At 43.4% G+C, this 27,412-nt stretch overlaps 1 protein-coding gene across 1 annotated transcript; it reads left to right on the forward strand.

Moving 5' to 3' along the window:
• The first annotated feature begins 374 nt into the window (after positions 1-374).
• On the forward strand, positions 375-17,637 carry LOC126260719 (uncharacterized). Its single transcript, XM_049958057.1, has 3 exons — positions 375-459; positions 14,412-14,521; positions 16,617-17,637. The coding sequence occupies exons 1-3, from the start codon at positions 442-444 to the stop codon at positions 17,320-17,322; spliced, it is 834 nt and encodes a 277-aa protein (XP_049814014.1). The 5' UTR covers positions 375-441; the 3' UTR covers positions 17,323-17,637.
• The last annotated feature ends 9,775 nt before the right edge of the window (positions 17,638-27,412 follow it).

A 27,412-nucleotide genomic window follows, 5' to 3' on the forward strand; every position in this document is an offset into this window, starting at 1 on the left:
TTCCGGTAAATTTTTATGGGGCAAAACCAGTTCAAATTTACGAGCTTCGAAGAAGAAACTGAAAGACCAGTTTGTCTCCAACGTACAGTGACTGACTGCAAACTCACAGACGGTGATTTCTGTGAACAGAACAAGTGTGAAAAGCCTGTGGTGATCTGTACAGAGGTCGCAGCCTGGAGAGAGTGCAAGGCGAGCAGACGATCGCCACTGTAGCTGGCGGGTCTGCCGGGGTCGCGGGTCGCGGCAGTGGCGGCTCGGAGCGCCGCAGCCCCCACCCCAGCCGCGACGCCAGAGCTCACACACGCCGCTCACTTTTACCCGGGAAGGACTGGCGTTGCTCCTCCCTATATAAGCCGCCAGCGGCCGGCGTCTGCACGGCACTCGTCTCCTCTCCAGCAGCAGCCAGCAGCGCACTCACCAGCCGCGATCCAACGCTGCGCCATGGCCTTCAGAGCACTGGTGAGTCTACCACAGGGCTCCACTCTGGGACCACTTTTGTTACAGACGCCATCGCGTGCTTCTAGCAGGGGCGGGAAGTACATAGAGGGTCTTTGGGTGAGTCTACCACAGGGCTCCACTCTGGGACCACTTTTGTTACAGACGCCATCGCGCGCTTCCAGCAGCGAGGGGAAGTACGTAGGGGGTCTTTGGGTGAATCTACCGCAGGGTGTCACTTGCCTGTGGCATGGAACATAGAGGGTCTTTTAATAAGTTTCCCACAGGGTACTACTCCAGGACCATTTTTATTACAGTTACCGTCCATTCAAACGATTCTAGAAATATCAGCCAGCACATAGAGGGCGTCTTCTGGTGAGTCTACCATAGGACACCATTCCTCGACACTTCTGTTACAAGTAGGTTTTGTCAACATGGCAGAGAGTCCATAAGAGGTCTTTGATGAGTCTCCTAAAGCGCAATACTCCAGGAGCACTGATGTTACAAACAAACACCGTTACTAAAGTTTAACTCTTTTGGGTTGTTAGGCCGCGTCATATTTCCTTGTAAAATAATCGACGTTTCGACCCCTCTGCTGGGATCTTCTTCAGGATGTTCTAGCAATAGTGGACACTGAAACATCTTAAATATTCTGGGTTGTTAGGCCGCGTCATATTTCCTTCAAAAATAATGACGTTTCGACCCCTCTGCTGGGATCTTCTTCAGGACGTTCTAGCATTAGTGGACAACGAAACATCCTGAAGAAGATCCCAGCAGAGGGGGTGGAAACTTCGATTGTTTTATAAAGAAATATCACGCGGCCTAACAACCCAGAATATTTTAACTTTAGTGACAATGGCCACGAAAGACTGCAGACTTACATAAGCAACGTTACCATTCTTACGGTTCTAGCAGAGTAGGGAAGTACATTGTGGGTGGGAGATTGTCTCTAGGTGAGTTTTCACGAGTACAACACTATGGGACCACTTTATTACTGTCCACGTGGATCTAGCAGCGAGGGGTCTTTCCAGTTGCTTCCCCCAGAAACCGTTCGACTGTTCTTCTAGCACAGTCAGTTAGCAACTGTTCGCTTATTCCAGGAACTCTGACCCTTGGAAGAATACCCAAACTCCCAGGCGAAGAGTATTCAATCCATGTAGAACACCGTTACATAACCCTCATTCAATCGATTCTGTAGAAGTGTCCGCCGTTCTGGATCTCTTAAGAGGGAGGAGAGATTTAAAAAAAGAGCTTGTCTCTACACTGATTTATTTTGTTACCGTGACAGTACCAGAGAAACGGTCAGAAAAGTCCAGAGAGAAATTTATAATAAAAGAAATTATTGTGCATTGGCAAGTAACTTACTCTCAAAATTTTGAAATACCATGTTCAAATGCATCAAGCATTTTCCTCCAACTTATATCTTGCCTAAGGACCACGAGGATAAAATCTGATTAGTTCGGTTGTCTACAGTGAGGAACCAAAATTTTGACTCAGACATACTATCCACGAATGCAAGAGGAGTGGGTTATGTTTCTATTGGTACATATCTCTCCGTACACGTTACAGTGTCTTGCAGAGTGCAGAAGCAGATGATGGAGAGAAATACCATCACCATTGATGTACTATTTTGCGCACGCGAGCTGAAGAACACGCTGAATGATTATAGTTCTAATGATGAAACAAAAAAATGAAATCTAGTCACAATTTCGTCGAATGATATTTAATCTTAGGTAGTTTCACGAATTTACCGTGGCTTCGAATGGTAGGACAGATTTCTTTTCAAAATTATAAGGTGTTTATCCAGTATTATGAACAGAATTGTGCGTACTATTAACAAAAACATTTAACATATGGTATAGTATAAACAAATAGAAAAAATGTATAACTTGCACATTACATTTTAAGATTGACTGAAGGTCGAAATTCATTGCGCCGTTTACCCGGCAAATATGTGACACGTCACAGCATTCTTCTTGTCATTTTATTAATGAGGATCATAGTCCTTCCCGAACTCTTCATCAATGTAGCTCACCAATTATTTTAACCTCAGGATAACATACCAAAAAACTGTTTTCACTAACCTTAGTTAAAAACAACGAGCCTCAAACTCGTCTCGTTCTTGGAGTAAGCGCTCCGACTGAGAAATAAAAGAGCAGAAGTTGTTTGAGTAAGAGTTTTTAAGCGACACCAGTGCTACCTTCTCGGGAAAAACCTTGGTGGCGCCAGGCATTGCGTCTCCCGTAGCTCCGGTCTTAGTTACACTAAAGCGAGAAGTAGAAGAAGATGCTATTAAAATTCGATGGGGCTTTAAATTCTAGTACAGTGCCGAAACGGTACACAGAGCCACCGTCCTCACACACAGAATGGAAAATCATTACAAGAGCTTAATGGAAATTAGCAACAATGCACGTTAGTAATTAATCTACTAATCGTTGTAAAAGATTATTTAAAGTTTAAGTGTGCGAAATGCCAAAGCTTACAATCCGGCAGGGCGATGAGACGAAGGAAGTCTTAAGAAGAGGCGTGGAAACGAAACACACTTACAGCCTAATGCATAAAATAAGAAGAAGGTTATCTTCAAATGAAAACCTCCCCTTCCGTTGATGTTGCCGAGAATATTGTTGCGGGAATTTTAGTTCAGTTGGAAAGGGACGAGATGAGAGTCGACCACGGTCTTGTGAGGTAAACAAGCCCGTTATCATGGATTACAAATAGGTACCAAACAGGGAATCGAACGTGCATGTCCGCAGCTCGTGGTCGTGCGGTAGCGTTCTCGCTTCCCACGCCCGGGTTCCCGGGTTCGATTCCCGGCGGGGTCAGGGATTTTCTCTGCCTCGTGATGACTGGGTGTTGTGTGCTGTCCTTAGGTTAGTTAGGTTTAAGTAGTTCTAAGTTCTAGGGGACTGATGACCATAGATGTTAAGTCCCATAGTGCTCAGAGCCATTTGAACCATTTTGAACGTGCATGTTTCTCTTTCGTTGGACAAACATTAGCAGAGTAGCAGCCGGAAGTATGCAATCACCGCAGAGTATACTCTCCAAGGAGTAAGAAAACCGATTTCTGAACCGCTCCATCACTTGAATACATGAAAGTTTGCACACAGATAAACTGGTGAGAATTTTGATCCGCTTTCGAATGCGTTAACCACTGTGCGACTGTGACCAGTACATAAAAAAGTATCATTTTCTCCATGAGATTACAGATTTTATCAATAGGGTAACCACTGAGGGTTTTGGAACGTCCGCCGCGAAAAATCAGAATAAAGCTTTCCGTGATGTTAACTACTATCCTCATTGGCAGGATATGTAATTTTAATAAGTTTTCGCAGTCACAGCTGACCGGGACCGCGTAACTGATAGGTGCGAGTGAGAGGAGAGGAACGAGAATTGTAGCGGGTGTTTTTCGCTTCGCTGCGGAGTAGAGAACGGGATGGATGGAGCGAAGCAACCGCTAATCGCAGTGCGCGATTCTCTGAGTGGGGCGAACCGCCGTCACGCTCGCAGCACTGCGGCACGAAAGCAGTCGACTGCAACCACGCGCTTTTCCGCTAGGCGCAGGCCACGCTGTCTTTCTGTCTCAATACTCACTGAAATGCTGAAAGTCTGAAAGCTGAGTCTGCTGAACAGCGAGTTTAGAGTTTCACGCTTTGTCAGTAAATATATCTGCTTAGAATTTTTGCTCCTTCCGTCACAGAAAATGCATGAAAGTCCGCATAGCAATATGTACTGGAAAGTGACGTGTGTGTGTGTGTGTGTGTGTGTGTGTGTGTGTGTGTGTGTGTGTGTGTGTGTGTGGGAGGGGGGGGGGGGGTGTTGAACCGAAACAGACAGCGCTACGGAGAAAGTAATGGGTTCATGTCCTACAGGAGCCTAGTTCATATCACCATGAGGACATACAGACTCAGATTTTCTGTAGACTTTCTAAAGCACTTCAAGCAAATGTTGGGATGGTGCCTGTGATGTAGCCACGCACTAATCCTACCCGAACTTTGCTAAGCTGAGCTTGTGCTCCACATCTAACGACACCGCTGTCGACGGGACACTATACTTTAACGTGAGTCGTTTCCTCCGCAGGCGTAGTTTCAACTGCTCAATCCCGAATAAATTTTTATTCGCAAACGTTAATACCTTCTCATCCCTAGCTGAATTCGTCGTACCATAAATACAGTCCCTAAACTGAAGGATGTAAAATCCAAGAAGAAGATTATGATAACATAACGATTATATTAAAAGATTCTCTCTGTGTCACACCTTTTTTATAGCTTCACCCAGTTTATAAATTTTTTGGGCCAAAACAATTACCATCGGCCAGTATGAGAAAAATTAGATTCGGAGCGTCACATCAGTAACACAGTACGTACATTCACCATACATTTAGCGCTTGTGTGTGGTCCAACGTCTGTACTCCTTGTGGCGGAGGGTACTTTTGGTACCATTTATATTTACGCACTTAATTGTTCCAGTCGCGAACAGTGCGTGGCAAAAGGATTCTTACAATGAATCTGTCAACTATCTTCCTTTTTTAAGACGACTTTTGTCTGCCGTTTTCACTTTACATCGCTCCAGATATTTTATGCTTGTTACTGTTCCAAGGGATTTATCGCCAACTGTGTAATCGAATCGTTTATTAAAAGTTAATCGTAACTGTTTAGTTACTACCCATTTCCTCGTCCTCTCGCTTTAGTGTGCTGTTTATTTTTTGATGTAAAGATACTCAAAGATTTGTGAATGGGGTTTGCAGCAAATTTACCGCCGTATTTGAGTATAAACAGTAAACCATAATTTATGGTGCAAAATTATGGGGTTGACAATGCGCGATACTAGAAGTAAAATCCCCGCAGTAAAATGGCCCTTCAAGCAAATCATTTGCGAAACAACCGCGTTTTTATTATTATGAGACAATGTTGACTTCATCTTTGTAAACGTCGTCATATATATATGAAACGTATCTAGTAATGATTAACAAAAGATATTGGATATTATGATAGAAGTCAAGTTGCTTTTAATCATCGAGACTTTCATGACTTCTGCCTGTTAAAAATGTCCAGTGTCTCGACTTTGCAGCTGTTTTCAATATTGTACTCATCTCCGCAGGAAACTTTGAATTCTTTTGAGTACATTTAGTTCTTTACGAAATTTCTGAGAAGCACTTATTTCATTCCATCAAACAGTATCACGGGAATGCAGTACACTTTTAACGTGACCTCAGACAAAAACAGCTGAGGAAATTGTATCAGCTGACCTTTTGCGTCCAACAAAACTGCCTCCGACTTCTGTAGCGTCTCCTTCGAAGAATCCTTGAGGATGTTCCCTTAGAGAAACGTCAAAGTACACGGCAGAGCTCCGTCACATTCTGATGCAACCGTTCGACTGTGTGGTGAAAAATGGATAAGTCGAGACGGACCTGTGGGTGGCAAGGGAGGCGAAACGACTGATTCGTGGCAGGCGTAACTCACGTAATTCGTGACTACGTTTGTGAAACATATTAATACAAATTTTGACACATGTTATACCGCCGAATTTATTTCCCAAGGTCATATAATGTACCGTTAAAAACAAGAATTTTCGTGGTAAATTCTTCATTTTTTCGCTACATGTAGATGTTACTTCACCACCCATCACAAAGGGAGCCTCTTTCAACAGTGCTATTTGTCGAAGACCTTCCTGTGCTCTCCTAATCTATTAGAAAATTTACATTACACTCTATGTCATTTAAGTAGTTGTCTCGTTTGAACAGGGAAGATTACGAAAGGCATTTGTGACTGGCATGTACGAAAATGAAGGAATGAAACTGTGAATGTGTCTCTCGTTTACACCTCCTCAGTGCCCGTAAATTTACAAAATGGTTCCAAAAACAGGTCTTCCTAACGAAAAGTTCCTAATCCGCGTCTTTACCTTAGTGTATATGTCGGGAACCATGTGCTGGTTGTGGAAACAGTAACCGCTCTTAGTATGCACCAACGGTGTAGCTCTCCAGCCAAAACATTAGTCAGTCCCATGCAATCACACAGTGGTTGCTTTGGAGGCTTGCAGATGGTTTATAACTCGCACCACATAGTCACGTGAGCCTCCACTGCTCATGCATGTCGTGGCACTGAAACGGTATGTGTGAGCGCCAGTCGATTGTATGGAATCAGCGCATTAAGATGGCTCTACTTCGAAACGTGACAGAATAGCAGTAAGAATGTGCGCATGACCACATCTTCAGTTTAATCCCTCGAGTTTTTGGCCTGTCAATGAGGATTGTCCAACGTGTCTACAAGAAATGATTTACTACTCGTAGCCACGTGATGTACCGAACATTGATCGTAAAAATAGCACAACAGTCAGTGCCTTTCAGTGACAGTCGGATTCGGACAGGAGCTGCTATTGTCAGTAAACGACAGTTCATCCAAGCCGGTTTTCGAACGAAGGGAACTGAATCTCATGAACCTTTCGATGTACGGTCTGCCCATCTAGTCTTCAGCATTCTTCAGTACCACGACATTTCAAAATAACATATTCTCCTCTTGTCTGAACTGTATATTGCCCACGTTTCGCTTCCGTGCAGTGGTACACTCCAGACAAATACTTACAGAAAAGATTTCGTGACACAGAAATTTACATGCGATGCTTACAAATTGCCCTTTTTCAGAAACTTTTTTCTTGCTACTGCCAGTCTGAATTCCATGTCGTATCTAGTTTGCCCATCATTAGTTATTTTTCTGACCAGTAGAAAACTCATGTACTTCTTTTAGTGTCTCATTTTCTAATCTAGTCATCTGATTTAGTTCGAGTATATTTCATTACATTTGTTGTACTTTTGTTGATATCTAATGTTACATCCTCTGCTCAAGACACTATCTATTCTGTTCAACTGCTCTTCGAAGTCCTTTGTCTTCTCTGACTGAATCACAATAACATAGACAAACGCCAAAGTTTTTATTCCTTCTCCCTAAACTATAATTCCTTTTCAAAATTTATCCTCACTTACCTTTACCACTTGCTCAATGCAAAGAGTGAAAAATATCGGGAATAGGCTACAATGCTGTCTCATTCCCTTCTCAACTATACTGCTCTCCTTTTCATGCCATTCGACTCTAACTCAAGTTTGGTTTTTGTACAAGTTGTAGATGACCTTGTGTTCCCTGTGATTTATACTTGCTATTACTGAGGTATTAATAGAAAATTATTTTAAATTCTCAGATTATGTACAGCAGAATGTAGATAGAATGAATCTCCACTTGGCAGTAGAGTGTGTGCGTATTTGAAACAAGCAAAAGCCCGCATCTCGTGGTCGTGCGGTAGCGTTCTCGCTTCCCACTCCCGGGTTCCCGGGTTCGATTCCCGGCGGGGTCAGGGATTTTCTCTGCCTCGTGATGGCTGGATGTTGTGTGCTGTCCTTAGGTTAGTTAGGTTTAAGTAGTTCTAAGTTCTAGGGGACTTATGACCACAGCAGTTGAGTCCCATAGTGCTCAGAGCCATTTGAACCATTTGAAACAAGCAAAAAGGGAGAGCGCTCTACAGAGTCGTGCTTGGATTGCACAGTCGGTTGATCATTTGTCCGCTAAAGGGAAGGGTTTCAGGTACGAGTCTCGAGAGAGAACATAGTTTTAATTCACCAGGAAATTTCATAAAGTAAATATTTTCATCCAGTCCATACCTTTCTCGCTCCTACGTGTTTAGAAGCATCACCAGCAGGGCCATATGTTTATCTCTTCCTATGGATGTCTGCTATCGTATTTCGTATGAAAGAGCTTAGACTTTAATCCCCTTCTCCCCTCCATCGATAACTGGGGTCGATATAACAATTCGTGTAGTTGAGAAAGTTAGTGATTCACGTCAATTATAAGTGAGAAAATAAGCGTGTGCCTCGAACAGGCGCAGAGAGTGGATCTGACAGGAAATTTCCCCTCCGATAATAATCTCTTTGGACCCACGGATGGAGAACTCACAGAGAGAAAGTTCAGTGCGATGGCCATCTAGTGGGCCTCCGGGCCGGGCGAATGAAACACTTTCTCACTCTGTAGCGATGGGTGTGACTGCCATTACTCGACATGGAAAGTGACGGCCTTTCCCCTGCCGTCAATTGGGGAACGGACTACAGGTTCAAGTGGGAGGTGCCAACCTTGGCTGCTACCAGTTACAAACGCTTCTGAACTCCAGCAATACTGAGGAGTTATTAGAGAAGATTTACTCTTAGGAACAGCTTCAAAGGCGTCCAACTTTAGCCTCTGAACTGCTGCCGGTTGTACTCGTCTTGCGAATATAGCAACTACACATGGTTTCCCAGGTGATAAGGAGAATATTCTGAGACGTGACAATAATGACTAAGTGAAACAAAAAAGTTCATAGAAACATAAACTCTGCTTCCTATGGTTACCGAAACAGATGCCTATAAATGTTTATCGTACATATGAAATGGTTTTATTATATTATTTATTGTCTGTATTAATTATTATTTAGTTTTCACGTAACAAATTTTCAGCAGTTCTTGAAACTTTTCAATGCTTTGTCTCACTGTTTAAGTAGTTTGTGACATTGTTTCTACAGCTCGTAACACATTTTCAACAGCTTGTAATAGACCTATTAGAATTCTCTGTTAATCTCCAGAGACCCCGATAAATTTTCAATAGTTCACAATAACAATACAAAAACTCTCGATTCGTTTTTCGTACTCCACCATGAATTTACATCAACTCGCAATTTTCATACAGTCCACAATAAATTTATTAAAGGTCTGCTTCAGTCATCACTGAATTTCTGTAGAGTCAGAAGAACATGTGTTGCTCGTTTAGTGCATTCTTAAGTTCGTTCATAAAGACAGAAGTTTAATTTGTACACCTGCATCTTGGTCCAGGGACATAAACATAATTTTAATGGTGTTGGGGCTGAAGATAACGTCGGACATGTCAGATACTATTAAGATCGGTCCACCAATTACGCAAATTCCGTCACCCATAAGGACAGATTCCGTCAGACTGAATAAATTGTATCCCAGTCTTCTAATTGTTCAAATAATGAATTTCCAAAATAATAGATACAAGATACAGATGTGCGGAGAATGTTTTCAGTCTCTAAATATATTCAGAATAGAGCAGCGTCCACATGAATTTCATGAGCAATTGAATCACATTCCAGAATATTAAAGGGTGACGGCGCAACGGACACGCATTTGGAAGAAGCGAGTTCCAAATATGCATCCGACGGTCCGAATTTCAGTTTTCCGTTGTTTCCCTTAAGCGTTTGAGGTGCGTGTCTGGCTAATTCACTCAGAAGGACACGACTGACGTCCTCCTCAACCCTTGCCTAATCCGAGTTTGTGCTCCATTAGACAATGATCTCTTCGATAAGTGGGCAAGTGGTGAGTGTTACATAGGCCTGAGCAACTTTAGAATAAAGCTACCGACCTCCGCTTTTTGGGTTACGCCATTAAATAGACGATCGCCATCTCGCCAGAAGACTTCGCAAACCGTGACGTGTCGACGAAGCGTGGAGTAGCCTCAGTGGTACGAAAACGCAGTCTCCTGCAGTATCGGCTACCCGCCGAGTCCATTCTGCTGTAATCCGACCAGGTAAACATCCCAAGACGTAATACTGTTTCTCTCACACTATTCTCAATGGTTCGGATGTCTCTTTGGGCACACAGGTGGATTTTGCAAACACCCTTACTCTGCATGTGCTCTACACTTGCAAGATTCAAACGCCTGTATGATGACGTGGAAAAGTAATGGCAAAAGAAATGCGTTACTACGTTGTCAAACAATGATCGGCCGGCCGAAGTGGCCGCGCGGTTCTGGCGCTGCAGTCTGGAACCGCGAGACCGCTACGGTCGCAGGTTCGAATCCTGCCTCGGGCATGGATGTGTGTGATGTCCTTAGGTTAGTTAGGTTTAACTAGTTCTAAGTTCTAGGGGACTAATGACCTCAGCAGTTGAGTCCCATAGTGCTCAGAGCCATTTGAACCATTTGAAACAATGATCGATAAGTGACACTAACATCACCATGTCACTAGCTATCTTGCTGAATGACCAAGATGCTGGAAGTCTAATTACAGAGAAAGTTATTACTCCCAGTTAAATCCAACGTGAAGTTGCAAGTTCAAGATTTTTCGAAGAGCATTTTTGCCAACGGAAGTTGAATGCTGCCTCTGAGCCAGAATACGCAGCAGAGAATCAGAGTCATCGTTCCTGCCAGGTACAAGCCGAAGACCAATCGAACCATCTTTCGTTAGCTCTTACTTTGCTCGAATCCGTTTGGTTAATGCGAAGAATTTCCAAAGTTTACACTATGAGAGCTCGAGCTCTAGGGAGACTCCCATTTCATCATTGTAATAAATCTCTAGCCTCATATGGAAGTTTTCAGAAATTCGAGCGTAGAGAAGATGAGGTATCATTATTTCTCCATCACAACGTTAAGTTTAGCCATAACGTGACGGGTCTTAGAAGTAATTTAATCGGTTTCGAGCGACTACGGCCATTCTTAATATTCAAAAGGTCTAAAAGCTACATTCGTTTGTTTTAAAGCTGGCATTGTATCCTCTAATGAGGATCGTGAAGCTAATCCAAGAGGAAAAATTTTTCAAATGGACTAATCGCGGTATTGTTGGGGCGGAGGAATGTCACAAAATGTTGATGATATGGTTGGCAAACAATTATTGCACAGCTGCAACCGAATGTGTGCAGTTTCGCAATACTGCTTCGAAAGTAGAAGTCATAACGCTATAAAACGTTTTGTGACGTATCTGGACATAAACACTTCCGCATATCAGCTTACCGATCATTTCTGATCAGTAAGCTCAAATGGTTCAAATGGCTCTGAGCACTATGGGACTCAACTGCTGAGGTCATTAGTCCCCTAGAACTTAGAACTAGTTAAACCTAACTAACCTAAGGACATCACAAACATCCATGCCCGAGGCAGGATTCGAACCTGCGACCGTAGCGGTCTTGCGGTTCCAGACTGCAGCGCCTTTAACCGCACGGCCACTTCGGCCGGCTTGATCAGTAAGCTCTCCTGTCTAGAGACTGCTCTCAAGTCTCGATGAAAGTAAGCTCCGATGACCCCATGTGTAGAAACTACAAACATATCGTTAGTTTGCAGGGGTGTAAACGACGTTCATAATCCGCATTAACACTGCTGTCTGTAAAATAATGTCGGTTGGGGTTGCTGACCCAACCTGCGCGGTGAAAACGCACCTCATGCGTCGCCCATTGCTTGCGTTACAATCAGTTTCCGCAGTAGGGTTGTTTGTTGTCTTCATTTGTTGATAACATGCTGTTTGAAACGAGAGATCTCCATCAATTGCTGCACGAAATGCAGCCCTTGCGTTGGGAAGTTTGAACCAACAAGTTGAATCATGTGAGCACTCACAGTAGGAAACAAAGGCAGCGCTGCTTGTTCACTACATGACGGCCATGGGTCCCGTTAGACTGAAACTGTTTTGGTTCGCAGGAGGGCCAACACCGTGTTACTAGAGGAGGCAGAAAGGCACGCGTTTTAGCTCACGCAGGCTGGCGTGAGGTCTGGAACAGGACAAGGAAATTAGAATTTAGAAATATTGGTGGAATACTTAACTTTTATTCGTTAATGAAGAACGTCGGTCTTGCCGGTACATGATTCACAGTATCAATGGTAACTGATAATGGCGCCTTGCTAGGTCGTAGCAAATGACGTAGCTGAAGGCTATGCTAAACTGTCGTCTCGGCAAATGAGAGAGTAATTTGTCAGTGAACCATCGCTAGCAAAGTCGGTTGTACAACTGGGGCGAGTGCTAGGAAGTCTCTCTAGACCTGCCGTGTGGCGGCGCTCGGTCTGCAATCACTGATAGTGGCGACACGCGGGTCCGACGTATACTAACTGACCGCGGCCTATTTAAAGGCTACCACCTAGCAAGTGTGGTGTCTGGCGGTGACACCACAGAAACAGGCACAGCCTCGGTAGCAGTCGGGTAGTCACAATTACACACTCCTCTATGTTTCTCTTCACCATACCCAGAGTAGCTAGAATGGTCTCAATGTCTGTAATAAACATTTTTATCGCGATGGGAGAGGGATTGTGATCATTATGTTCTAACTGAAAAAAAGCATGAGAACTGTTTCTGACCAACTGTAAAACTAGCACTGCAGCGCTATAACATGTTTTCATGGTTAGACAACGGTGTTCCGCGTTCTTGTAACCAGAAAGATAAAAACTAGCACTGTACATTACGCACGCCGAAGTTGAGTTCCGTAAAATGGTGCTCGGGTTCGAGTTCACGATCACTTAAGGGCCTACCGATTAGCTGGTGAACGTAAAGGTTACGTTCTGAGTTCGTACCTGTCCGTACATGGAGGCGAGCGACTTCCCGGGAAAAGTTGCAAGCAAACTGGTCCGTAGACACAGCAAAGTCAGTCTACAGCAACGTCCAAAGGTAAATCTAATACAAAGTACATACCGAGATCGTTAACACTGCACTGGTATGGAGCGTTCCGAACAACTTCGTACAGCGGCGTGCTCTGCTCAGGCGTACATTGCAGCCGACTCATAGGCCACTTGCAGCCCTAAAGTCTGCCCAACGCAGCCTTCGTTTCTATCTCAGCGAGCAGCCTCTGTCTGGTTCTGCCTCCCCTATGTCCCCAACACTGATCATATCGAAATACTTAATGCTCACTGCGTCTTCTTCCTTTCCGTATGATGATACGGTACACGTTTCACTGCATAATAAAACAATTCTATGTTTATTTGCCATTAGAAAGTAAATCCGTACAGCCTCTCAGATTGTCTATTGTTATTAATAATTAATTTTCACACAAACAAAAAATCAAACATACACATTTATAAAGACTAACGCTTAGGGTTCTGCATCACCGATTAATTACAATGTTGCTTGAATGAGTATATGCTGTTTCAACAAATACGGCAACAGACCCTTTCTTACGTGTTTTTATTTATACCGATATGTGTTTCGTGCTTTCGCCCTTCTTGAGTTGGCGAAACACGTATTTCAATATATAAATAGTACATCGTTAAAGATATAGACTGCAGTTTGGATGCTGCAACTGTCTTTCTATTACGCTTGCTGTTGTTCCTATTTTTCGCTTTTGTAAGAGAGGCACAAACAGTTTTTCTTTGCGTGATGCAGAAAAACAGCACAATGTTCGCCATGTTGCCTACTGACATGTTTGTTTACAATCGAAAATAATGTCTACAATCAAACATTACACTTTGCTTACGGCTTCTGAAAATACTGTGGAAGTCACTTGTGTGCGAATATTAATTTTTTTTAAATTTAAGCTTCTGAAAGATTAAAAGCTAAAATTGCTTATTATGCGATAGCCTGAGCCAAGTTAGCTTATTTTACAGTTTTTTTATGGTTTTAACAATTGCTATGTATGGTTATTTACTAAGTTCGTCACAAAAAGAAAAATTGTTTCTGGCACACTTGTAAATATCGACAATAGGAGCAAAAATAAACAGTATAGGTAGGCTGCTGCAGCATCCAAATTGCATTCAGTGTTTTTAATATTATACTAATTGAAGACTGAAACACGCATTACTTTAACTGAAGACGGCTGAAACCCCGAAAAGACGTGTTGGTGTAAATAAAAAAAAAAATAAAATAGTGGCTGATTACTGTATTTCTTAAAGCAATATAATCCACAGCCACGGAGCTCAACAACCAGTAAAATGGATAAATTAAGATTATACATAGTTCTGTAATGATTCACGTCTTTGGAAATCAGTAGGCAAACTGGCAATCCACAGTTAGGGTCTGCTTAAGTTTCAAAGCCACAAAAATGCCTCTAGGTCAAGATACCTGTTCTGCAATGTTGCCAACTCTAAGTGGCCACCGTGACGCATTTAGAAAGCTCCCCTTTCCCCAAGTCACCTCGTACTAAATTCCCTTGGCACCTCCGCGCCGACTGTATTCCTGTGACAATGCTTAGCCTCAGTTCGGACTGTGCTGTTGTCGTCCTGACTGCCGTGCCTCTAACACTGTATGTTGGTCCGCAGTTGGTGCTCCTGCTCGCGTCGGTAGTCCTGCACGAGGGAGACGCCGGAGGATTCGGCGGGGGCGGAGGAGGCGGCTATGGCGGCGGCGGCTACGGAGGAGGAGGGGGCGGGTGAGTAACACCAAAAAACCAACACAGGGATAAGGGAAAAAAATCTCAAAAAATCAATTCAGTATTCTACGTTCACCTCTAAATACAGCAGAGAATGCCTATAATAATCATTCACAGGAGATCTCAAGCTAACTCCATCTTTCCAAGATTCCAAAAGGCTTTTCACCTCATTCCTCACAAGCGGCTTCTAGTGACATTGGGTGCCTATGGAGTATCGTCGCAGTTACAAGACTGGATTCGTGGTTTCTTGTCAGAAAGGTCACTGTTCTTAGTAATTGAGGCGGAATCACTGAGAGAAATAGAAGTGATATTTGGGGTTCCTGACGGGAGTGTTATAGGCTCTCAACTGTTCCGTATATGTATAACCGACTTAGAAGACAATCTGAGCTTCCCTTGTAGACTGTTTGCATATGATACTGCCGTTTGCCAACTAGTAAAGTCATCAGCTGATCGAAAGGAATTGCAAATTAATTTAGATAAGATACGTTCAGGATTCGAAAGTGGCAATTAACCCTGAGCATCGGAAAATTATGAGCTCCTCCAGATAAGTATTAAGACCACCTGTTAAACTGCAGTAATACGAGAAATTACACAAATTTAGAGGGATTATGATTACTATTCACTTTAACTGGTACGATCACATAGATCACGTTGTGTCGAAGGCGAACCAAACACTGCGTTTTATTGACAGAACACTTATAAGATACTGTAAATGCACTAAAGAGACTACCTAGACTCCCCTTGTCTATGCTCTTCTGCACTGTTGCTGCGCGGTGCAGAATCCTTGTTTGTTGTTGTGGCCTTCAGTCAAAATATTGGTTTGATGCAGCTTTCCACCGCTACTCTATCCCGCGCAACGCCCTTCATTTCCGAATGTCTACCGCAACTTACATCCATTTGAATCTGCATGCTCGATTCATCCTTTGGTCTATCGCTACAATTCTCACACCCCTCACGTCCTTCCAACACCAACTGACAATTCGTTGATGCCTCATAACGTGTCGCATCAACCGATACATTTTTTTAAAATAAAGTTCTGCGGTAAATTTCTTTTCTCTTCAATTCGATTCAGTACCTCCTCATTACTAACACAATCTACACATCCAAGTAGCATTGTTACACCTGATATACTTTGCTACGAAGCACATACCGCTCTCGGATGAACGCGATCTAATGGCGCACGCAGTCGGATTCATTTCACGGAACGGAACGCTGTACGGCCTTTACAAGCAATGGGAAGGCAACCATAGAACAAAAAATAAATAAAAAAGAAATAAAAATAAATAAATAAAAAAAATTGGCTCTGAGCACTATGGGACTTAACATCTATGGTCATCAGTCCCCTAGAACTTAGAAATACTTAAACCTAACTAACCTAAGGACATCACACAACACCCAGTCATCACGAGGCAGAGGAAATGCCTGACACCGCCGGGAATCGAACCCGGGAACCCGGGTGCGGGAAGCGAGAACGCTACCGCACGACCACGAGCTGCGGACCCGCTGCGTTAGACGATGTCTTTAGTCTAGATGTAAATGCCATAGATATGGTTTTTTGTGTTAAAATACAGCTGTCTGGAAAACGACATTAGTCCTATTTTTCTCTCTGAATAACAAGCCATAGTAATCTGTTAGTTTCATATAATCGATGAGCTTCTCTTCGAGAAGACATCCTGAACGAATTAGCAATCTTACTTTTCGTTCGCTGTAATTCTGTTTCGTGTTGTCCACTAATTTTATGTATAGTACTTTTTAATCTGGGTAGTAATTTCGACAGACATTGCCACTGCGTACACAGCATCGAATGCCAGAATCCTGATAGTTATTTCCAAGCTTTTACGTGAGGAAATAGTCTCTTTACCCTGAGTCAACTTTACAGTAAGTTATGAATGATTTATTGTCGTACTATTATAATTCCACTAATTTCTTTTTTCATGAAAGATAAGGTCAGCACAGGTCACTAAATCTACGACTTTTTTCGGTCGATACTCGACATAGATTTCTGAAATTTAGATATTAATTTGGTATTTAGGCTTTTGTATGGTCGTATTGTACGATTATCTTTTGTTGACTGCAGTCTTTCCTACTGTTTCAGAAAGAAGTACATTCTTCACGTTCCCATCAAAGTGAAGACGATACATAAATACAACACTGTCTACAAGCACATCAAGAAAGGCAGCGGCGACTACGTCGTTGGTTACACTATAGAGGATGGTCATCATGGAGGTGGAGGATATGGAGGAGGCGGATACGGAGGAGGTGGAGGATATGGAGGAGGCGGAGGATACGGAGGTGGCCACGGAGGAGGAATAGCCATAGTGGGTGGAATAGGGGGCGGTCATGGCGGAGGCGGCGGCTACGGAGGCGGCGGCTACGGAGGCGGCGGATATGGAGGCGGCGGTGGTGGCGTGAAAATCGCCATCGTCGGAGGAATAGGCGGAGGCCACGGTGGCGGAGGATACGGAGGTGGCGGAGGATACGGAGGCGGCCACGACGTAGGAGGTGGCTACGGAGGAGGCGGCGGCGGATTCAGCAGTCACGGAGGAGACATCGGGGGTGGATACGGTGGAGGCGGTGGCGGCGGCTTCAGCAGCCACGGAGGCGACATCGGAGGCGGATATGGAGATGGTGGCGGTTTCAGCAGCCACGGTGGAGACATCGGAGGAGGTTACGGCGGAGGCGACATCGGAGGTGGATACGGAGGCGGCGGTGGTTACGGCGGAGGTGGCGGCTTCAGCAGCCACGGAGGAGACATCGGAGGTGATTATGGAGGCGGTCACCATGGCCACCACAAGAAGTGAGGCTCCAGTTTTCTGCAGTGACGTCACGCTGCAGTCTTCTCTCTCAGGGTGCGCCGGGCTGTGCGCCCAAATTGCGGTCCTCGCAGGAACCGTTCCGAGCCAGTAACCACGGCTACCAGCCAGTAACCACGGCTACCAGTCGTAACCGGGCCACGAAGGCGAGGAAGGAATCGCTGTGGCCACTTCCTAGTCCCAGCAGCAGATGCTGCCACTTCAACGTTGTGTTGTCATTGTTACGTTATTTTCTGTTATACTTTTCGTATTTTTGTACATTTCATAGTCTCTATGAGTAAACATTCCTTACGGAAAAGTAAACTGAGTTGGTACTTTTTGAACCTGAATGCTTCCCGCCTAAATACTGTACTTAAACATAGTATTCATTTACCAAAACATAGCAGAGGCTTATTCTGACACTAGCAACTATTTTGTGGAGTCAAAAGGTGAAGCTTTATTTTCTGAACAAGATTTCGGTTATTTTGCAGAACATGGTTAACTTAATTATACAAGGTTTTGTCCACAACAGTGTGTGAAAAGTGTAACTGATTTATTTGTCCTTCAGTTTATAAACCATACACTCGTCGCCTTAGAAATTCTCTGCCGTAATCGAACATCCAGGAACCTGCCAACGCTTTCGAACATTTCTTAGTCATTAACCACCGAAAGATAAGCCGAAAAACTATGATATCATCAAAACCCGTTACAGATGTCTCCGATGATATAAGTGGATAAGGCTCTGAAGTACATTAAGTATTCACAACCTCTAAAGAGTAACTTGCTTGAAACGGAACCAGCGTAGGCCAAATACACAAACAATGCAGTACGCTCAACTGGTACAAACAGTGCGTACATAGATCCAAAAACGAAGTAATTACACTACTGGCCATTAAAATTGCTACACTAAGAATAAATGCAGATGATAAACGGGTATTCACTGGTCAAATGTGATTACATTTTCACGCAATTTGGGTGCATAGATCTTGAGAAATCAGTACCCAGAACAACTACCTCTGGCCGTAATAACGTCCTTGATACGCCCGGGCATTGAGTCAAACAGAGCTTGGATGGCGTGTACAGATACAGCTGCCCACGCAGCTTCAACACGATACCACATTTCATCAAGAGTTGTGACTGGCGTATTGTGACGAGCCAGTTGCTCGGTCACCGTTCACCAGACGTTTTCACAATTGGTGAGAGATCTGGAGAATGTGCGTGCCAGGGCAGCAGTTGAACATTTTCTGTATACAGAAAGGCCCGTACAGGACCTGCAACATGAGGTCGTGCGTTATCCTGCTGAAATGTAGGGTTTCGCAGGGATAGAATGAATGGTATAGCCACGGGTCGTGACACATCTTAAATGTAACGTCTACTGTTCTAAGTGCCGTCAATGCGAACAAGAGGTCAGCGAGACGTGTAACCAATGGCACCCCATACCATCACGCCGGGTGATACGCCAGTATGGTAATGACGAATATTCGCTTCCAATCCGCGTTCACCGCGATGTCGCCAAACACGGATACGACCATCATGATGCTGTAAACAGAACCTAGATTCATCCGAAAAAATGACATTTTGACATTCCTGCACCCAGGTTCGTCGCTGAGTACACCATCGCAGACGCTCCTGTCTGTGATGCAGCGTCAAGCGTAACCGCAGCCATGGTCTCCGAGCTCATAGTCCCTGTTGCTGCAAACGTCGTCGAACTATTCGTGCAGATGGTTGTTGTCTTGCAAACGTCCCCATCTGGTGACTCAGGGATCGACACGTGTCTGCACGATCCGTTACAGCCATGCGGATAAGATGCCTGTCATCTCGACTGCTAGTGATACGAGGCCGTTGGGATCCAGCACGGCGTTCCGTATTACCCTCCTGAACCCACCGATTCCATATTCTGCTAACAGTCGTTGGATCTCGACCAACGAGAGCAGCAATGTCGCGACACGATAAACCGCAATCGCGATAGGCTACAATCCGACCTTTATCAAAGTCGGAAACGTGATGGTACGCATTTCTCCAGGCAACGCCGGGCAATAGCTGTTTGTGTATGAGAAATCGGTTGGAAACTTTCCTGACGTTAGCACGTTGTAGGTGTCGCCACCGGCGCCAACCTTGGGTGAATGCTCTGAAAAGCTAATCATTTGCATATCACAGTATCTTCTTCCTGTCGGTTAATTTTCGCGTCTGTATCACGTCATCTTCGTCGTGTAGCAATTTTAATGGCCAGTAGTCTATGTTACTTGAAACTGCCTGAAGAATCATCCTTCATGACTAGATGGCCGCCAACTATAGTAGAAGGCCTGAAGTCCGCGGTGCAGTGTACGAAGGAAAGACTCATGCTATTATTAGATTCGCATTGGGCTTTGATGAGGCTAAACAGCCATATGAGGCATTGGGAAAACAACCATTTTATGATCAAACAGTTAAGCAGAGTTTTCGGTTACAAGACATGCACAAAGCCGCTATATTCCTGTAGGTAAGGGGCCACAGCGCCCTTTATGGCAATAAATCGTCAGATAAACTTGTAAAGAAAAGTGATTTAATGTGCTATCAAGATCAATACAGGATCCTATAAACCGACCTAACCACTGTGCCCAAAAGACAACAGAGAACAATACAAAATAAACTGAGGCTGGAATCATAAGCTACTGATCAGTAAGAACGTGAAAAACATTAGCTCACGAAAAGAAATGTTTAGGACTGTTCTATAATGTCGGCAGCTGAGCATAATGAGCACCACAGGAACGCGGTAGCTAGTTGTGACAGGCTGTACACAGTCATTGTAACAACGTTTTCATGAATGCAGTTATGACAATATTATATCTGTGTCTGACTTGAAGAGGTTCAAATTAAGTATATATATTAAATCTTCTCTCCAGTCTATTAGTACTTCAGAAATAATATCAATCAAATGTTCCAGTTGTCTGTACATCATATCAGTGGCTCCTGTACAGAGTGATTCAAAAAGAAAGAATAGATTTCAATTCTTTGTTAGAAGAAACTACGAAAGACAAACTATGTCGCTGGATAGAGTTTTATGTTCTCAAAGACGCTCTGCCATACATTCAACACAAGCATAATGCGTTGCTTCAGAAACATCGAACGGTAGTCCATATCATTCTAGACACAGATCCACAGTTGTAAGTAGGCTGTTTAGGTTTTTATATTGGTAACACCACGTAGCGCTCTGTATGAAAATCACTGGCTGTGCTGTGTGCAGTCTGTGGCTGGTTAGCATTGTTGTAATATTCGCTATTGTAGTGGTGTGCAGTTGGCTGTTAACAGCACGTAGCGTTGCGCAGTTGGAGGTGAGCCGCCAGCAGTGGTGGATGTGGGGAGAGAGATGGCGGAGTTTTGAGAGCGGATGATCTGGACGTGTGTCCATCAGAGGCAGTAAATTTGTAAGACTGGATGCCATGAACTGATATATATATATATAAAATGACTTTTGAACACTATTGAGGTAAATACATTGTTTGTTCTTTATCACAATCTTTCGTTTGCTAACTATGCCTATCAGTAGTTAGTGACTTCAGTAGTTAGAATCTTTTATTTAGCTGGCAGTAGTGGCACTCGCTGTATTGCAGTAGTTTGAGTAACGAAGATTTTTCTGAGGTAAGTGATTCATGAAAGGTATAGTTATTGTTAGTCAGGGCCATTCTTTTGTAGGGATTATTGAAGGTCAGATTGCGTTGCGCTAAAAATATTGTGTGTCAATTTAGTGATGATCAGAATAAGTAAAGTGAGAAATGTCTGAGCACGTTCAGTTCTGCTCAGCTGTTTGAAAATCAAATAAGGGAATGTTTCACAGTTCCCTGTCTATTGAATCGACAGCTTCAAGAATTCGATTTCTCAGGGCTTGAAGAGTAGCTGCCATAGGTGGGACAAAGACTCTGTTTTTTATGTACCTGCACAAAACAATAGCGCAAGGTGTGAGGTCTGGTGACCTAGGAGGCCAAAAGCAATGAACAAGATCTTGTTGCCCACATTTTCCCTTCCAATTCTGCGGGATAATGTTAACACAACACCGCTCCTCAAGTCGTCATGCATAAAAATTAAATCAATGGAATGTTCGTGAAGTTGAGGAAACAACAAAGTTTGTCCAGGCATGACATTCCTGTCACTGTAGCCTCTGCAAAACAAAAGATAGGTCCATAAACTTTGTGAACACAAAAGGTGCAGAACACATTCCGGTTGGGTGAGTGTCATTCACTTTCGACGATGACGCTAAGGTTCTGTGACCCCCACAAATTCATACATTATGACTGTTTACTTCACCCGATAGATGAAACTTCGATTCATCCGAAAAGATGAGTCGTTCGGAAAAAGTGTCCTCTGCTATATCCTGGAGAATTGAAATGCAAAATTAGTACACTTTTGTTAAGGTCGCCGGGACGCAGTTCTTGCAGTAACTGCAACTTGTAAGGCTCTATGTGCAGGCGTCGTTTCAGAACACGCCACAACGTTTTCGAGAAAGTTAAAGTTCCTGGGCTGCCCCTCTTTTGGACTTCTGAGGGCTCCGTGTGATCGCGTCTCGCCTCATGACGCTTTCGGGATAATGCCATCTGTAAATCTGTGGTGCCAGCCCGTGACTTGGCAATTAGCCTGATCGTAGGTGGAGTGAAGTCTTTCCTTAGCCGAGCCGCTGGGGGGGATAGGGTTGTAATCCCATCGCCCCAGCCACCTTTTTATCCCCGGGAAAAATCGTCGGTAATTATCTGACAGCAGGCTGACTGGATGTGGAACTGTTCTGCAGGGACTGGAACGAGGAAAGATCGCCGCCAGTATCCAGGGTTGAACCCAAGATCTTGAAGTCCAGAGTCCAGTGCTTTACCCACTAGTCAACCAAGGCCACATAACATAGCAGACAAGACAGTAAAAGGAGAACATCGCAAAACGTAATAAAGCTGAGGATATACCTGCCAAAATCAATACGGAGTATCTTGTCACTTCGCACTCCACAACACCATCACTGCGCAACTGAGACAGGCAGTTCCACATTGAACAACGTAAACCGCCTCACCAGTAATGGGCGATAGTAACACCAACGCCTATGAGATCAGGCATATCGTCATACGACATACATTTGTCGTAGCAGAACCAGCCTTGTTAGTTAAAGTGCTATCCGTTTATTAACAACTACGACATTAACAACTACGACAGCCTTGTTAAGAACAAATACACTCCCTTCACTAAAAAGTTTTATACGTATAATCGTAGAAACATACCACCGTTTGAGTCTCGTATAGTTTTCCGTATGGTATGGAGGACATAGTGATAGACATCCCTGGGGTTGTGAAGCAGCTGGATGGGTTGAACATAAATAAATCGCCACGTCCTGATGGGATTCCAATTCGGTTTTACAGAGAGTACTCTACTGCATTGGTTCCTTACTTAGCTTGCATTTATCGCGAATCTCTTGCCCAACGTAAAGTCCCGAGCAAATGGAAAAAAGCGCAGGTGACGCCTGTATATAAGAAGGGTAGAAGGACGGATCCTCAAAATTACAGACCAATGTACTTAACATCGGTTTGTTGCAGCATTCTCGAACATATTCTCAGTTCGAATATAATGAATTTCCTTGAGACAGAGAAGTTGCTGTCCATGCATCACCACAGCTTTAGAAAGCATCGCTCCTGCGAAACGCAACTCACATGATATCTTGCGAACCATGGATGAAGGGTATCAAACGGATGCCATATTACTTGACTTCCGGAAAGCGTTTGACTCGGTGCCCCACTGCAGACTCCTAACTAAGGTACGAGCATATGGGATTGGTTCTAAAGTATGTGAGTGGCTCGAAGATCTCTTAAGTAATAGAACCCAGTACGTTGTCCTCGATGGTGAGTGTTCATCGGAGGTGAGGGTATCATCTGGAGTGCCCCAGTGAAGTGTGGTAGGTCCGCTGTTGTTTTCTATCTGCATAAATAATCTTTTGGATAGGGTGGATAGCAATGTGCGGCTGTTTGCTGATGATGCTGTGGTGTACGGGAAGGTGTCGTCGTTGAGTGACTGTAGGAGTATACAAGATGACTTGGACAGGATTTGTGATTGGTGTAAAGAATGGCAGCTAACTTTAAATATAGATAAATGTAAATTAATGCAGATGAATAGGGAAAATAATCCTGTAATGTTTGAATACTCCATTAGTAGTGTAGCGCTTGACACAGTCACGTCGATTAAATTTTTGGGCGTAACATTGCAGAGCGATATGAAGTGGGACAAGTATGTAATGGCAGTTGTGGGGAAGGCGGATGGTCGTCTTCGGTTCATTGGTAGAATTTTGGGAAGATGTGGTTCATCTGTAAAGGAGACCGCTTATAAAACACTAACACGACCTGTTCTTGAGTACTGCTCTAGCGTTTGGGATCCGTATCAGGTCGGATTGAGGGAGGACATAGAAGCAATTCAGAGGCGGGCTGCTAGATTTGTTACTTGTAGGTTTGATCATTACGCGAGTGTTACGGAAATGCTTCAGGAATTCGGGTGGGAGTCTCTGGAGGAAAGGCGTTCTTTTCATGAATCGCTACTGAGGAAATTTGGAGAACCAGCATTTGAGGCTGACGGCAGTACAATTTTATTGCCACCAACTTGCATTTCGCTGAAAGACCACAAAGATGAGGTAAGAGAGATTAGGGCTCGTACAGAGGCATATAGGCAGTCATTTTTCCCTCGTTCTGTTTGGGAGTGGAACGGGGAGAGAAGATGCTAGTTGTGGTACGAGGTACCTTCCGCCACGCACCGTATGGTGGATTGCAGAGTATGTATGTAGATGTAGATAAAATGTTTTTTAAGCATTACTCATATGATTATGCCCGAACTCACAGCCACTACTGTTACTAACGTCACCTAGTGGTGAGATTGTTTGCCTGACCAGATATTCCTCTTATAATAAAATTATAAACTGGCGACCAGTTGCAATGGATAAAGAATTCTTTATCTAGGTTTCAACAAATTTAAATTTGTCTTCTTTAGAAGGTGGCCTAAAAACAATGAGCATCATAGCTTCCATTAGAAAAGTATGAAACTTAAGTCAAGAATAGATTTTAATGTAAATTGGAGAGCTCTTGCATTACAGAAATATGAGAACGACGACTGGTACTTACAATTTTACATTAGTAAGGACTTATGTACCATCACCGTTTTTACAAATGTCGGCGTAGATCCATTTGTCAAAATTAAAATATAGCCCTAGAAATAGGGTTTGTCACGTAAATATGAATTAGTACATGGATCTTGCAGAGCTCACAACCGACTAAGTGTAATCGGCCAGCGTAGTTACTCTGCGACCAGGGCAGGTGGCGCCCGTGGCGCGAACCATGTGCCAATTGGCGTACAAAAGCAACGTGTAAATTATCAGTATTAATAACGTCCTTAGGTAAAGTAACAATGAAAAGAAGGAAAGCGTTTAGCACTCCCGTTATAACAGTATGGGAACCTTGGTACAATTAATGTAGTTATACATCAAAAAGGCAGGTGGCGCTTACGCCGAGAGAGTTACGCACAGTGGCATATACAGCCAAAATATAAAAATTACATTACTATATTAGTGAAGCCCACAAACGGTATATATGTCAGAACTTTAAAATTGACAATAATGGCTCTTAAGACAGAATTACGAACCCTGGTCCGCAATTCAGTTAATACACATTCGCAAACGTTGGTTCCCTGCCCTTGTCCTTAATGTTTATGACGTCATATCTCCTGAACTGTGAGTCGTACAGTGGTACAATATTGTAGGTACATTCAGCGGCATATTTAGCTGTTGTCTGCGATCTTTACTGCGAATGGACTTAGTAGTAAGGATGTAATAAATGTAAACGTCATGCATGATGCGGCAGTTTTTCACGCATCTCATTTTCTATGACAACTTACCTGCGGAACTAAGCGTCGTACAATGACATAATTTTGCGCTTACATTCAGTGGTGTCCGCAAAATGTATCGTGAATACAGTTAGTAGTAAAAAAGTAATACGTTATAAGATCGTGCCTCATGTGGTGCTTTTATTGCACGAACAGCGAGAAAGTATAAGCGATAAACATTTCTCTTTTCATCATTTTTCAGGGGTTACCAGCGAGAAAAAGTTTTGAAAAGGTTTAAAATTATGTGTAAAGTTTGTTGTAAGTCGATAAGAGCTCTCATTGTCAAATATTGGGTGAATAAAGCATGGGAATTCTCGCGACGCTGACTGTGCTTGTTTTTCACCCCCATCCTTTTGATAGGTAGGTGGTTCTTACCCCCATAGCGATTGCCGCCTGACAGTTATATGTGCACCAAGTTTGGTTCAGATTGATTCCAATAATCTTAATCTAATTTTTGATGCCAAAGAACATAATTCTTTCAGATCAGCCGCAAGGAACACAGACACGAATCCAGACCTCTGCGCTGCCTCAGAGTACTCTCAAAACCATCCGACTCCAGTTTCAAGAAGAATTCTGGAAGAATTGGAATTCAATTTCCTATTATCCCTCCTGCACCAAGGCCTAGGTACGTTTTTGGAAGGCCCAGTGGGACAAATTTTCTACTCATCTGGACACCGTCATCCGAAGGATCCTTCTAAAAGTCGGCAACTACTGCAGATTTGTCAAACTCGTTATAACAATAGCTAAACGGCACACACCTCATTCCGGGATGTAATGATGGCACAGAGAGGCTTTACCAAGAGCTTCGGAAGAGCAGAGACAATTAAGTAGCTGACGAGCTCCTCAATCGTCCAGGTTGAGAACGTCGTAAAAAGTAGAAACAAACAACCAGCAACGTGAACTTTAAAAAATCAGTTAGGAAAGTTTGGAGCCTCCTTAAGGAACTAGGTGTTCCTTCCTACACGTATGCCAATCTCAAGAGATATCGGCGGACCAGATTTCAGTTCCGTGTAATAAACAACACAACTGAAAATACGCCGTCAAGCAATGACAGCTCACCCTGTATACTCCAGGACATATACTGTCGATGATATAAATGAAGCACTAGCTCCTGAATTTGATGAAAACCACCTCAAATTCCTCAAAAACTCTGGAAAATGTACAAGAACATGGCTAAGCAATTTTTTTTTTCTGACATCCTACTAACAGGACGTACCCCTAAGGAGTACAAAGATTGAAAGTCATCGTAGTGCTGGAAACTAACAAACTAGAAAACCTACCTGAAAGTTAACGCACTATAGCTCTATTGGGTTCATGTTACAAATTCCTAGAAAGAATGATTCTAGAGTGAATAGGTCCACTGATATCAGAACACATTCCCGTTGACCAGGTTGGATTCAGACCCCATCGCAGTTGTGTCGAAGAGTTACTCAGCCTAATGACTTATACTGCAGTTGGGTTTCGAAAACGGTTGAAAACCGCAGTGTGTATAATGACTTGACTGCATCATACGACACGGTATGTATGTGGTATCATGCGGCCGAATAACATTTGTAATAAATAATATGCTCTCCGGCAGACCTTTCCAATTAATAATAGGTAACAAAAGGAGTAAAATGAGACATTTAAATAATGGACTCCCTCAATGCTCAGTACTCACTCCGGTCTTGTTTAATCTATGTATTTCGGATGTTTCAAATACGACATCTAAAATGTTTATATATGCCGACGACCTTGCCCTTACCGAGGAAAGCAGCAATATCATATCGGAAGCTGGGGAGCTACCTAGCTGACCGGAGACTAATTCCAAACAACACCGAAACTGGAGTATTGTGCTTTCTCCTCAGTAATAAACAAGCACGTCTTAAGTCCAAAATAGACTTCAACAATAAATCAGTTCGCTATAATCATTTCCCAAAATGTTTAGGGATAACAATGGATCGAACACTATCTTCTAAGAAGCATCTAGAAAACGCTGCAGCAAAACTCAACACCAGGAGCAAGATACTACATAAACTGTGAGATATCACTTGGAGAGCGAACGCAACCACCCTCAGAACATCAGCACTTAGTCTTGTGTATTCAGTTGCCGAATACTATGTTCCAGTCTGGTTAAAGAACCACCACCTGTAGAAAATTGACATCAACTGAATGAGACCATGAGAATAATTAGTGGAGGCTTAAAAAGCATCCCCTTCCTTGGCATGAGGTGTCAGTCAGCCTTCTCGGGGAA

Source organism: Schistocerca nitens, chromosome 5 (genome assembly GCF_023898315.1).
Source record: "Schistocerca nitens isolate TAMUIC-IGC-003100 chromosome 5, iqSchNite1.1, whole genome shotgun sequence".
Classification (NCBI taxonomy): Eukaryota; Metazoa; Arthropoda; class Insecta; order Orthoptera; family Acrididae; genus Schistocerca; species Schistocerca nitens.